General features: G+C 55.9%; 4 protein-coding genes across 4 annotated transcripts; 2 read left to right on the top strand and 2 right to left on the bottom strand.

Moving 5' to 3' along the window:
- Window positions 1–1,327: 1,327 nt before the first annotated feature.
- Window positions 1,328–2,999, top strand: LOC113147230 (the record flags this gene model as incomplete). Its single annotated transcript, XM_026337109.1, has 3 exons — window positions 1,328–1,399; window positions 1,748–1,807; window positions 2,667–2,999. Coding segments are annotated over 3 exons (465 nt in total), but the record flags the coding sequence as incomplete, so codon positions are not given.
- A 1,110-nt stretch (window positions 3,000–4,109) lies between these two features.
- On the bottom strand, window positions 4,110–6,783 carry LOC34621087. The gene is made up of 4 exons (XM_026337110.1): window positions 6,609–6,783; window positions 6,188–6,373; window positions 4,390–5,871; window positions 4,110–4,228 (listed from the first exon to the last, which is right to left on the bottom strand). The coding sequence occupies exons 1-4, from the start codon at window positions 6,781–6,783 to the stop codon at window positions 4,110–4,112; spliced, it is 1,962 nt and encodes a 653-aa protein (XP_026192895.1).
- Window positions 6,784–6,899: 116 nt separating this feature from the next.
- On the bottom strand, window positions 6,900–7,754 carry LOC113147231. The gene is made up of 2 exons (XM_026337111.1): window positions 7,557–7,754; window positions 6,900–7,319 (listed from the first exon to the last, which is right to left on the bottom strand). The coding sequence occupies exons 1-2, from the start codon at window positions 7,752–7,754 to the stop codon at window positions 6,900–6,902; spliced, it is 618 nt and encodes a 205-aa protein (XP_026192896.1).
- A 532-nt stretch (window positions 7,755–8,286) lies between these two features.
- Window positions 8,287–13,011, top strand: LOC34621086. The gene is made up of 4 exons (XM_026337112.1): window positions 8,287–8,553; window positions 8,896–9,258; window positions 9,496–11,328; window positions 12,619–13,011. Exons 1-4 carry the CDS (start codon window positions 8,287–8,289, stop codon window positions 13,009–13,011), a joined length of 2,856 nt encoding a protein of 951 aa, XP_026192897.1.
- The last annotated feature ends 56 nt before the right edge of the window (window positions 13,012–13,067 follow it).

The raw sequence follows: 13,067 nt of genomic DNA on the forward strand, positions 1-13,067 counted from the left end.
AGTGCCTTCCTTAAAGCACGAAATTCGGCAAGCTAGGGTTACGCGCCGTGTGCAATTTCTGACGGCAATGCGGATATTTCCTCTTTACCCGACTAGAAAACTCTTAGCACACCGGTATCTTCACGTAACCCAATGTGCGCCAGTCAACTGCGGTGTTTCTACTCATCGATCTTGAAAAGGGTAACATTGCAGAGATGAAGGCGTGCCTGCAAATCGCGTTCCGTAAGGCTACTTTTCCTCTCACGCGCTCTCGCGCTCCAACCATACGCCGGCTGAAGCAACAGTGCCACGAACCTTCATATAAGGACGAGGAGAAAGAGTTTCTCAGACTCTCGAAGCGATTCACATACCCAACGCATAAAAGCTCCTGCCCGTAACTTGGCCCGTACGCTAGACATAGCAGGTTTCATTCCTTAGGGTCAATTATGCTTGATAAGGGCGAATTTCCGGGAGTGCGAAATAATTTGATTTTCAAAAGGTTAAAAGAATTACCGGCATCAGCCGGTCCATATATATACATATGTACATATATATGCCTGTATGGAAACCCCAGCAGCCAATGCGGGAATTTGTAGAATCGGACCGCAAGTTGCAGCTAGATTCTCCCCTTCTTTCCTTTTGGCTTCGAGCAGCGAGTGAGATGCGAGACGCACTCAAGCAAGCAGCCAAGAGGTAGCCATCCCTGCAAGGTTGCTGCATGTTCGCTTCCCAATACCTCCAGGCCTTAGCCATAGGTGACGCTAAGCTTCCTACTGTTCATTTTAGCCGCTGTGAGGAAACACCTTGACCTCTAGAACGCAAGCGCCGTGGGCTAGGCAGGGGACCCTTAAAAGAGGCACTGAGAGAAAGAGGCGCAGATCTAGACAAGACGCGCAACAAACAAACCGAGGAAGTAGCTGCAATGCAAGACACATAGCGACGATTGATTTCCTCCATTCATTCAAAAACTTTAGTGGAGCCAGTTTGTTCACGGGGAGTTCTCGAATTCTGCGAGATGAACTCGTAAGACACCTCGACCACGTGCACCCTATAAAGGTCTTCATCACTATCTCGGTGGGTTCCTCAAGTCCTCTCCCTTATGGAGCGAAGCCTCGAGGACTAAAAGGCTCTCGAGAAAATCCAGAACCTCGCGAAGCCTTTTAATCGGACGACGCGTGGATCCTCCGCAGGTGTCACTACACCGCAAGGCCCTTACAGAACCACCACAAGTGCAGGCCGAGAAGAATTTTCGGCGGCTGCTGCATGCGACCGTGCTGTTGCTACTGCCTCCAGAGCAGTAATGGCCTTTTCTGCTTTTGCTGTGGCGTCTTGTCTTGCGACTGCTGCCGCTGCTGCTGCTGCATCTGCCTCTTGTCGCCTTGCTGCCGCTCCGGCTGCTGCTGCCGCTGCTGCGTCTTCGGCCTCCTGTCGCCGCTGCTGCAACTGCTGCAGTTCCTTGTAAGCTTCCCTGGCAGCAGCAGCAGCGGCCGTTGCCGCCGATTTGCACGAGGCAGCCTCCCGCTCTGCTACTGCTTCGGCTTCTGCTGCAGCGCACGCTGCAGCAGAAGCCGCAGCACTTGCAGCATCCGCCTCGTGAGCTATTCTCTCAGTCTCTGCCGCAGCAGCCCTTGCCCGCTGAGCCTCACGAGCAGCCGCTGCTCTTCTCTCCTTTGCAGCCATCGCTGCTGTTGCTGCTCTTGCTGCTGCCTCCTGCGCCTTCTCTAGCTGGCGCTGCAGCTCTGCTGCATTTTCACGAGCTGCAACCGCTCTTGCTGCTGCTGTTACGCTGCGGCGGGTTGCGGCCTCAGCAGTAGCCGCAGCAGCAACAGCGTCGTCGCGCAACGCAGCAGCTGTCTGCCTGGCCTCTGCAGAGAGCTCGTTTACAGCGGCAACACCTGCTCCCGCTGCTGCTGTGTTTGTAAAGGGACAGGGTGTCTGCTGTTGCATCACGATGCAACGGCGAACCAGTGGCAGCCTCAAGATTTCCAATCATTCAGTGTATGGTGTCAGGGGATAAATAGTCGGGGCAGGCAGCACTATGGGCCTGTGGAAGACCCCTAGGGCGAGGGCCCCCTAGAAACTTGCCGAGCTGCTGTTAAGCCGAGGAGGGAAGTAAAGGGAAGGAACAGTGAGACGCTTGTCTACACCGAAGCTAAATATCTGTATGAGGAGATGTTTGGTGTCAGTCGTGCATATTCACGTGCACGAACTCATTATACCGGGAAGCGCAGGTCTCGGTTGCTGCTGTACTTTGCTAGCTCAGTCCCACGCAGCACGTGCCCGTCCAAGTGTCCTTTCCTCTAGAACGAACGGAAATATATTTGTTTTAAAGAGAATGTATTCTCAATATGGCCGTAAAATGCAAAATTATCCGCAGACAGAGGCGCGAATGTGTAAATACGCGTATGTGTGTGTTTAGGGAGTTCGGTGTGGGTATATGCATATGCATCATACCAGTTGGCACAGAGACCTAGCCTCCTTCTAAAACATCCTGCGGTGGCATATCTCGAATCCTGTGGCTTTTAAGCAAGCGGTGGTCCTGTGTGGTGTTAGAAGAACCGTCGTGCGGTTGGCAGGCAGACACGTTTCCTGTGAGGAGAGGCAATATTAAAAGGTTGATAGATGCACACCAGAGGTTTGAAGGTTTTGAGCCTCCTTACAAGAAGAATTCGATACTTTTTTTCGAGGCGATGTGTTCTTGTCGTCTCAACTCTTCGCTGTCTCCACACACGAATCTAAAGGTACAAGTATGTGCAGGAGAAATCAAGGTTTCCGCCAAATCTAGAGGGCTGTCTGTTAGGCTCAACATTCATTCCAAAGCAATGAATTTTGTCCTCTGGGCATTTAGCGGAGTCTCTGCGTACAAACGCGCTGGCACAAGAACAGGAAAATCAAAGGTCTTCGTCATACCTACAAGTTTGTTCGTGCGTAACCATGAGGATAAAGTGAGCCCCACCCTAGTTTCTGCGTATTTAATGAGGCTTCGTTGGGCGGAGAGTGCGAGACAGACCGCAGAGTAAGGCAGCACGTAGCGGGCTAAGCTACACTTTGGCACTTGCTCCTACACTGGCCAAATCTTCTTGGAATGGGCAAAATCGCCTTTTGTTCGGCTGCTCTCATGGCACATATTTCGCAGAGTAGCGCTTGTTCAATATATGAAGGCACATATTTAGTATGCGTGATGGTTGAATGCTATGGCAAACGAGCTGTGAAGCCTCCCATTGCTTCGAGGTAGCAGTTCGACACACCCCAGCTCTCCCTCCCCCATCACATCTGAACCCCGCGGGGTGCGATGAGGCGAGTACTTGAATTCATTTGCTCAGTCTCCAGAAACTTTCTATCCAGTTCGTATCGAATCAGGGGTTTAGGATCTACCTACGGCCACCATAGATGGATCGTTACTCAGGGAACAAGGGACTGCGGCACGTGAGCGACATGCGCTAGTATGGCCAGGACGGGCAAAGAACGAAGTGCTAGCGAGGCACATGCATGCATCCACCAACTCACCCACATGAGTAGACAGGTAGAAGAACATGCAGAGAGGCATTTTCCATCAAGACGCAGCGTGTTGAGATATCTATGACCCGATCTCGTTGGTGCATATCCAAAGATATGGTACATGGATAGACAAAGAAGGACCCCCCTGATGAAGGTCAGAGCGCACGCTCTCGACACTGAGCGAGGCAAAACGGCGTGGAGACCCCTCCACCCCCAGATATCAACTGGAAGCGCGAGGAAACTGAGCTTTGAATTTGTGCAAAAAGTTGTATGACCAAACCTAATGCCTCGCGCAGGCCCTCCTACGTGGACCCCAGGCCCATACAGGATCTTCCTCTCAACGTAGACAAACAAAAACATGAGCGCTAGTAAGGAAGCAGGCCGACTTCGAACCCCCTTCCAGAGGGTCCTTTGAGCAGGCTCCTTCGAGAATCCAGAGAACCTCTTGAAAGTCACGATGCATGCTGAAAGGCAGCGTCCCCAGTGCAAAAAAATGACCTGCTCACCAGCGCTTAGAAAACCTTCTGAGCAACACCGCCTCCTGAGGGCCCCACGACCAAAAAGCCTACGAAAGACGGCCTCGCAAATCATTCCTTCGACGGCCAGGGTGCGTGAGCTAGCAGCTCACTCCTTTAACGCATACGTGCACGTAAAGCGTATATCCCCTGGTCCACGGTTCCGAGAGGAGAACGACACCCTCTGCTGTTTTGGCAAGCGAAGCGATGGCCTCTCCAAGCTTCATTTTCTTTACCTCTCGAGCCGTTGACGCGCCCATGGCCGAAGAATACATGGACACTGGCGTTGTGGGATGGCAGGCAATGCCACCGCAGGAGGCTTGCTGTTGAGCGACTGCCGCTTCAGTCGCTGCTGCTGCTGGCCGTGCGGACTTAAGGGAGGGGCCCCCAGAGGAGCCCCTGCTAAGAGACCCCCTGGAAGCTCTCGTGACGTCTGTCGTGATCATCTCCGCTACTGCCGTGTATGTGTTGCTTCCCCAGAAGTGTTTTTTCTTTTGCATGCTGGTGGAAATCACGACAGGGCACGAGGGTCCTCCCGAATGCACGATCCTCACGAGCGAAGTGAGGGCCGAGACAACGACGGAATCAGCCGGAAGGACGAAGCCACTGGAGGTACGTGTAAGCTGGATTTGCATGTAGTGAAAGGCCTCTCGGAGGTGCGGATCTCTGCGACACGGCGGGACTGGAAGAGCAGATGTGAAACAAAGGATCTCGACGTCCAAGCGGCGCAGAGCGAGTTGAACGGCCTCGCCTGCTGCGACTCCGTCCATTACAGCAGCAGCGGCGGCATCCACGAAGTTCAGCTGTTGCTGCAGTCTCTCCCACACTGCAGTGAGCTCCTTGGTGGGCGGCTCCACATGGTTCAACATGTGTCGAGCAAGGGTGATGCGGTTGTGAGAGAGGATGCGCGTTGGAGGCGGCCGTGTCTGATCATCTTGAACCTGCCCCAAATACACCACTAGGGAGTGGGGGACGTCTAAGCCCCCTGCCATGTTGGCTTCGTTCACGGCACCTGCCAATCTTTCCGGGAATTCGCTTGGGAGCGCCACTCTCAGCTCCTCAGTGGTCTCGAAAATAAATCTTTCTGGCTCCAGAAAAGGCACGCTGAACACCTCCAAAAGAGACCCCTCCACACGAATCACTGCGTAGGAAGTAGCCTTATGCCCGTAGATGTCTGTGCGCTTCTTCCAGCAAGAGACAGCAGCACGCAGAGCGCTCGGAGGCGGCACAAACAAAGTCGATAGGGGCGTTCCTGAGGACTGCGGGGGTGCCACCCCATACACAAACACTATCCCCACATCCTTGGCTCGCTCTTTTTGCCTCACCAAATGAACTAACACACTACACACGCTTTGCGGACGAGGGCCTGCAAAAGAAGTGCTTAGATCCAAGAACGTGAGCGCCCTACTCAAACGCCTCCGCTCCTGATAATCTTCCAGATCCTTTGCGAACTTATCGACCAGCGTCTCTAACACATGCTCCATAAGGTGCATGGCCGAAAGCTTTTCTGTGAACTCCTCGATCTCTCTTAGCGCACATTGCTGCTGCCGCTGCGCCAAGTGCAGCAACTCTTGACGCGTCAAAATATCAAACAACTGGAGAGTATTCGACATCCTCTCTTGCAGTCTTTGAATATCCTTCTCCGTCAGCAACTTCGCATCTTCGCTCAGCTGCAACAACTCATCTAGCTGCTCGTTGCTGGCTTTGAACTGCCGTACAAGGCCCTCAATCTCTGCCTCAATGGACTCAAGCTCTGTTGCAGCGGCCTGCTTCAACTCTGAGCGATACGCCGAAAGCAGCAGAGACACACGACCCTGCCCTTGCGCCAACAGGTCCTCCACTTTGTCCTCTAGCTCGTTCAATTTCAGCTCGAAGGGCCCTAAAAGGCACAAACAAGCGACAGCAACACACCGAGAAGGCCATGGACAAGAACGAAGGCAGTGGTGCTGCTGGCGCGGTTCTAGAAAAAACATAATACCCAGAGCCAGTTCGCTCTAAACCAACTCGACGAACGGAAATACAAAGCCCTTCCTGCTGCCCGAAACTGCAAACCGCTCCTCCCGCTATACCCCCCCCCCAACCGTTCTTCCTCTTTCCTTCAGCAACACGCAGCTAGGCCTCGCAGAGAAGGGCAGCGCGCAGCGAATCGAAGCGACAAACGTCTTGAAGTCTTTAAGCCTCGTTCCACGACATACTGAATTGATTCGTGACAAGGTCTATGGCAGCATCGGCTCTGGTGGAGAAAGCCTCGCCTAAGCGCTTCACACTCCTCGCTTCCGCTGCAAGACGCTGCCGCATGTGACTCAGACGGGCAGAGAAAAGAGTCACTGCCGTCTTATATCTGAGCGCATGCATCCCCAACGACCCGCACAGCAGAGAACCTCAACCGAGCATCTTAGACACGATCCGAGAAGCCTGCCTCTCCACAGAAACGATGCCACTCGCCAGCGCTACTACAGCAAAAAGAAACGCACACACACACACACTAAGCAGGGCCATCTTTCGACACGCTATGCATGCCGCAGGAGCAGCCATACCTTCGCAATTCATGGTCTAAAGTTTCCTTTGTTTTGTTAAGCCGTAGCTGGATATCCTGACGCTGCTTCTTCTCTCTACCGCTCTCTCCATAGTTCTCAGCATCTAGCACACTCCTGGATTGCTCGGCAAGAGCAGCAAGGCGCGCGGAAGCAAGTTTCATATTTGCCTCCGAAAACTGCTCCTCTCCAACAGCAGAAAGAGAAGTCACATCATGGGCTTCATCCGATGTAACTCCCGCCTCCGCCGATCCCATCCCTGCCGCAGGAAAGGTAAAACTACTGTTAGCCGTCTCTGAAAAAAGCGCAAAAATCCAGATCCATTCGCATCTCGTTACAAACGACCCTCTGCCTCGAAACTCCTGTCTGCTTCTTATGCTGCTTCTGATGCAGCTGCCTCTGCTTTGAACCCACCTGCATCCCCTTCTTCCTCTAGGCGCTGCTTGACCGTTTCAGACTGTGCTGAGGCTTCTTCGGATGCTTCTGCCTGCCCTGCCTTGTCAGCAGAAAAGATGCCGTCTTCCTGAGTCACAGAGCGACCAACCTCAGCCTCTTCTGCAGCTTCAGATGACGCAACTGCCGGTTCTTCTGAGTCTCCTGCTGAGGCTGCCGCATCGGCTGCAGGACTGTCGTCTTCAAGCCTGTCTGCATCTTCTCTGCTCGTCATTCCATCGCTTTCTGCTGCATCTAACGGTTCGGATAAGCGTCCACCTTCAGATGCCGCAGCTGCTGGTTCTTCTGATGCTGTTGCAAACTCGTCTGCAGGGGTGACAGAGACTCCGTCGCCGCGAGCCTGGCGAGAAGTCAAGTCTTCATCAGACTCCCCCGTACGTTGATGATGCTCTTCGCTGCTTGAATCTTCTGCTGCTTCGGGAACCGCCGTCGCTGTTGCTTCTGCCTCTGATTCTGTTGCGGACTCTTCCGCAGGGGCTGCAAAAATGTCATCCTCAGGGTGCCGAAGAGAAGGCACATCTGCATCTTCTGTATTCAGCGGGCTCTCGTTCGCTGCTGCACCTACTGATTCTGCAGCGGCAGCTGCTGCTGCTTCATCGGTTTCCGGCGTTGAATCTGGCTGCTTCTCTGACTGTGGCACTCCTTCAAGAGAAGAAGGCAGTCCATTTTCGTTCTCTAGAGGGTCTATTGACGCCAAAGCCACGGAGCACTGCGTCGCTGCTACTGCCAAGAGCAGCAGAAACACGAAACCCAACAGTCGCACAGGCTGCTCCATCTTGCCGGAGGCATGCAACGAATGATGGGGAGGCTGATGCTGCTGCTGGTAGTTGCCTAGAAGGGCACTCATAGGCACAAGAGGAGGCAGTGGCGCTGAGGATGTAGCCTCACGAGAGCCGCTGCGCGCATCCTGTCTCGCTGGTTGCCTCGTTCCCCCGTCGCTACAGTGCCGCTTGCTGGAGTTGGCGAGATGCCTGTGGCAGATTTTGATTTGGCGCAAAGCCAATGGAAGCAGTTGCTGGCAACAGGAGCATCAGATACGAGACAAAGGGGTGCCTGCCCAGGGAACTTTGCGTTCGCTGCTCCTCTGCTGCTCTGCGTGGCAGCCAAAGCCTAGGCGCTCACATGCGATCTCGGGCCCTTTTGCGACTCAAGAAAGGGTAAGAACAGAGTCAAGAAGTAGCAAATCGCAAAGCAAAAGACATTCAGCCCCCGATGCAGAACTGCTGCTGAACAGTGCTGCAGCTCTGAGGAGCTGCGCTCCCCTCTGCCGGCGGCAAAACTGGTGCTGAATCGAAACCTCAAACCCTATGCCAGTAGTTTCGCCCCCCTCCCAAAGTGCAAAATCCACATGTTCAGAAGCTCTAATTCGCATGCACAATTATAAAAGTGCATTTCTTCGAGAAAATTTACTGGTTTTGCTCGGTAGGAGGCTAGCAATTAGGATTACTCAGTGCTATTTAGTCGCACGTCGTTCTCACCAGTTTACTACGTACAGGGCTTGCGCAGCGCAGGCAGATCCGAGAAGCGCAGCAGGATGCCACTGGTTAAATAAATCCGCCCCTATCATAGAGCCAGTGAACTCACAGCGCTAAATGTCATGCTGTAACGCTAAAATTTCCTTTGTTGAGCTCGTGGGACGCTTGTTCCTCGAGGTGTTACAAACGCCTAGTTTCACCTCCCCAACTCCTGCTCCCCCTCCTTCCTGCGTGTGTGACACAACCAGCCAGCCTGCCCTGTGATTTACGCCTTGTTGCGCACTGGGCCGCCGCTGACTCCCGCCTCCCGCCTCCGGCTCGTCGTGTCTGACTCGAGGATTCAAGGTGTACGTACACCTTGAATCCTCGAGTCAGCGGGCTCTCCAAAAAGCTGCGATCGAGGATACTCAGGCTTGCATGATGCCGCGTCCGATTCTTCAGGGGCCGACTGCGACGGCTGAGGCCGTGTGCGTGCTGCCATCCTCCACGATCAAAGGGGCAGAAGAGGCAGTAGCAGCCGGAGTAGAGGACGCAACACAGTCCGAGTGGCGGTGGTTAGCAGAGGCAACAGAGGATTTCTCGGAGGAGGCGATCCTCGAGGAGCTCCCCGAGAAGGAACAAGAGGCCCTCCTTCAACAGTGGCTTGCGGAAACATCCCAAACCGCTCGCCCAGTAGAATCTCCCCCAGAAGTCTTTCAAGTCACTCCCCCTGCCTCGGCTGGAGTATCGCTTCTCAGCGATGATGACGCATGGACTCTTCCGTCTTCATTCCCACGCGCCTCCCTCCCCAGCGGCCTCCTGGCCGTTCCGTCCGACCCTTTCCTCTCACAAGACTCCCTGCGCACCCCGAGGAAGAGCCGCCACAGCAGAGTGCAGCAGCAAGAGCTGCAGCAGCAGCAAGAGCTGCAGCAGCAAGAGCTGCTTGACCGGGGGCCCCCCCCGCCTCCTACGGCCCTTCCGTGGGGGGGAGGCGGCGCGCAGTGGATTTTGAACGCAGACGAGGTGGTGGAGCAGGAGAAGAACGGGGTTCTCGTCCTTCAGTTCCCGCAGTCGGGGTGTACATACACCTCAAGCGCAGGCGCTGCTGGAGGCGCGGCGAGCGTCCATCACCAGGCGCCGGGGCAAGAGGCCCTCTGGGAAGTTACCCCCGCAGCCACTACCAAGAGCGGCAGCCTAGTCGTGAAGAAAGTCGCCATAGATGGGGAGCGCAGTATGCCTGCGTGGCTGCTGCGCTGCATATGCCTCGCTCAAAACGCAGCGGCTTGTGTGGGCTCCCCCCACGGAGCCCAGGGGGCCCACGAGGAACCGCAAGACGGCTGCGCAGCGCGGTTGTTGCTGCCAGTGTACGATGTGCATGTGGCCTCTACTGCTGCGTATTTCGTTGTTGAAGGGAGCGCACGCTGCTGCTCCCTTGCCGGAGCAGTGCTGCGTCGGAGCTCTCAGGAAGCTCTCCGCTGCAGCTGCGGGAGCGGCAGCGACTCCTTCCTGAGAACCTCGACGCACGTGCAGTCCCCCAAAGCCGACGCTGGCGGCGGCTCCACCGACACCAGCAGCAGCGCAGGGCCGAAATTTCTTGGCTGGGGGTGTGTGGGGTGCCCGCGCCGCTTCCTGTGGCTGTTGCTGTGCGGCTTGGCGTGGCTCCGAGCTCTCCGTCTGCTGCCTTCGACGGTTTCTCCGTCATCGGTGTACTTGAGAGGCCCCTGCCCGTTGAGGCTGTACCTCGCTGTGCCGCCCCTCACGCCGGACGTCGCGTGGGAGCGGGGGGAGGCGCAGCAGCAGCCGCCTGGGGACGTCTCCTGGCTGGCGCATCAGCTCCCTCCGAGCTGCTGGGTTCCCCCCGAAAGGCGCGCAGCAGAGGCTGCAAGGGAAGCGCAGCCGAGTGCGACGTGCTCGGAAAGCCGCCACGAGACGCACTGGGGCCCGTCGTGCAGCCCAGAGGACGGCGAGGCGGCAGTCGTCTGGGGCGTTGGCGTGTGCCTTTTGGCTCATTTGCTGCTGCAGCAGCATGGGCGGCAGACAGAAGAGGCGCAGCCAGTGCGCGTGCAGCGGCCGAAGCAACGGGCGCAGCCGGAGGCGCGGCTGGAGGCGTTGAAGCGCGAGGATTCTGGGAGTAGGAGGAGCCTCGGGGGCAGGCTCTCCGTAGACGCCGCCGCAGCGGACGAGGTGCTCTGGCCCTCCGGGGAGTCTCTCGCCCTACGCCGCAGGCGCAGTTGCGGCTTGCCGGAAGACTTGCTGCTGTTGCAGCAAGAGCGAGAAGGCGCCGCTGCCGCTGTGGCAGCGGCAAGCCAGGAGCTTGTGGATACCTGCGAAGGGACCTCCGCAGGCGATGCAGGGCAGCTGCCTGCATCGCTGCTAGCAGCAGCTTCGGAGGGCGCTGCCCCCTTCATGGTCTACGAAGCCAACGGCGAACTCAGCAGCAGCAGCCTCTTGAAGGCGCTGCCACAGCTCGCAACCGACCCTCTAGGCTTGCGTCTGCTGCAGCTGTTTCTGCACGCAGCCCCCAGAGCCCGCATCTCCCTTGACGACGCGCTCTCGCATCCCTGGTTCCAGGAAATCAGAGCAGATATTGCCGCCGCAGGAAGCAAAGCCTGCTCCTGTGGTCGCGGTAGGGGGAGCTCTAGTGACAGCACCAGCAGGGAGGGCGAGTGGAGCGACATCGAGCCGAAGCGCTCTTGCGCCGCAGCGGAGTGGGTAAGTGCAGTCGCACGCGCCTCCCAGCGTTCATCGGCGGAGGCAGCGCAGGGCGAGGAGTGGCTGCTCTCCTTTCTCGACAGACTGGGCTTATCGCCCTCTCGAACAGGCTCTGCAACGAAACCAAGGCCCTTTGAGACCTGCTCCCCCACTGCGTGCTGCTCAAGGGGGTGTCCGCTGCAGGTGCTGTAACAGCATGCTGTTGCAGCACCTGCACGCAGACGACTCTAACGTCAGCTGCAAAGTCTAGCGATACGCTGACGCTTTGGTGTAAGGCGAAGCCACGCGTCTTGCGGGGACTACCAGACGCCCCTGCAGCGCGATTCTGCGTGCCCCGCCCTTATAATTTTCTTGCCTTCGGGCACTGCGTGTAACTGCTGCTGCTGTTGGCATTTAAACGGCATGCGCTGCCTCCCTCTTCGCAGCTCGCTGAGCCGAGACGCGGCGGCGGGCTGTGCTAGTCACGATATGTATTGCAGGGAAACCCTTGTTTATGGGCTTTCAGACTTTCGACGCGCACACAAATTACAGGCATGCATGGAGCGTGCTAAGTGGATGCAAAAGAATAACTGGGCAGTAATAGGCCCCTCATGCTGCTCCGTCTCATTAGCCTGATGAAACGCTCAAGGCCGCTTTGCCGGTGCCGCATGCACACGTACCCTACCCGTGCACGCAACGCCACACCGTCACTGCCCCCGCTCACTGCAGTCCCTTAGGGCGCGCGTGCCCGTTATAGAAGAAGGCGCCCTTTGGCAGTGTGTTACGTGGATTTCGGTTTTCAGAGGCTTTCTTACAAGACGGTTGGAGGCATGCCTCCGGCAGCTGCGGCCACCTTTCTCTATGACCCTCACAACAATCGAGGGGTGGGTACTGCGCGTACTTGGGAAGTGGGGGTGCTGGCAACTGGAGAGGGGGAATTCGGATGAGCATTGTTGGGCTTTTGACTGAGCCGTGTAGGTGATCGGACGCATGGAATCTGGCGTGATAGGTGATGAGCAGCACTGTGTTCCGATGATTGATGAGGTGGTTATTTGCGCTGAATCGAGGGTGTTTGACACGTGATTGTGAGGATGGCTTCTAGAGTGTTGCAGCACATTCCGTAGCTGCTCTTTCAGTTTGCCTTCAGGTGCAACCCCTAGTGACCTCACGACAAAGGGAGCAGCTGGAAGGAGAGCACCTGTTCAAAAGCAGTACTGATCTCTATTGCAGCTAGAACTTGTGATCTTTTGCAATGTGAATTTTCTGAGGGAAGCAGGACCCAGCCAGAGCGATTCGGAGTGCCGCCGTCGAGGGGCGTTTTCCGCCACGTTGATGAAAAAGCATCGCCTATTGCCGCGAGAAACTGGAATATATACACTTGTGTTTATGTATTCCATAATTTTTCCTACCAAAATTGTTTCATATGAAGCATTTGCGTCTCGGTCTTGGTCAGTGGGTCCGGAGGCACAAGATGTGTAGATTGTAAATCTTCAGCAAAGGGGTGCGTATAGAGAGCAAGTAAATCCCCTAAGCGCTAAGTATCCTACGGTCCAAAATCGGTACATCTGTGGAAAACATGGTGCTTTCTTGCTCGGTTCCAACGTTCCACCGACAAGACACTATGCAGTGTTGGGGTCCTTGATCCCGCATGCAGTTGTAGGAGTATGCTGCTTGAATGCCCCCGCCTTCTGCTGCACTTCGTCTTCTCTCTGCGCTATATCTTGCTACTTTAATCCCTTTACACCTGTGGTGCTTGAAAGCTCAGGACTGCCACTGAGATCCAGGATTGCGTCGTTAGGGGTTGGGTCCAGTTTACTTCCTGGAACCCACAGGACTGGCCAGGCACTCCCACCAAGGGATTACCGTCAAGAGTCTATGGCTGCATAGGAGGGGTAGCGAGGATGCTACGGCCTCGCTTCTTCCTTGCCGGGTTGCGGCTGCGG

Source organism: Cyclospora cayetanensis, unplaced genomic scaffold (genome assembly GCF_002999335.1).
Source record: "Cyclospora cayetanensis isolate NF1_C8 unplaced genomic scaffold, CcayRef3 CcayRef3_contig_165, whole genome shotgun sequence".
In the NCBI taxonomy this organism is placed as follows: Eukaryota; Apicomplexa; class Conoidasida; order Eucoccidiorida; family Eimeriidae; genus Cyclospora; species Cyclospora cayetanensis.

What these genes read in the sequence shown, in the direction of transcription:
- LOC113147231 (XM_026337111.1), bottom strand. Translation starts at nt 7,754, where the DNA reads ATGGAGCAGCCTGTGCGACTGTTGGGTTTCGTGTTTCTGCTGCTCTTG. An exon ending in ATGAAGCAGCAGCAGCTGCC is followed by an intron (nt 7,320 to 7,556) that starts GCTGCAGAATCA and finishes ACTTCTCGCCAG; the next exon opens with GCTCGCGGCGACGGAGTCTC.
- LOC34621086 (XM_026337112.1), top strand. Translation starts at nt 8,287, where the DNA reads ATGCCAGTAGTTTCGCCCCCCTCCCAAAGTGCAAAATCCACATGTTCA. An exon ending in CCGCCCCTATCATAGAGCCA is followed by an intron (nt 8,554 to 8,895) that starts GTGAACTCACAG and finishes CCGATTCTTCAG; the next exon opens with GGGCCGACTGCGACGGCTGA. An exon ending in TCCCCAGCGGCCTCCTGGCC is followed by an intron (nt 9,259 to 9,495) that starts GTTCCGTCCGAC and finishes CTCGTCCTTCAG; the next exon opens with TTCCCGCAGTCGGGGTGTAC.
- LOC34621087 (XM_026337110.1), bottom strand. Translation starts at nt 6,783, where the DNA reads ATGGGATCGGCGGAGGCGGGAGTTACATCGGATGAAGCCCATGATGTG. An exon ending in TGAGAACTATGGAGAGAGCG is followed by an intron (nt 6,374 to 6,608) that starts GTAGAGAGAAGA and finishes TGCTCGGTTGAG; the next exon opens with GTTCTCTGCTGTGCGGGTCG. An exon ending in CCTTGTCACGAATCAATTCA is followed by an intron (nt 5,872 to 6,187) that starts GTATGTCGTGGA and finishes TGTGCCTTTTAG; the next exon opens with GGCCCTTCGAGCTGAAATTG.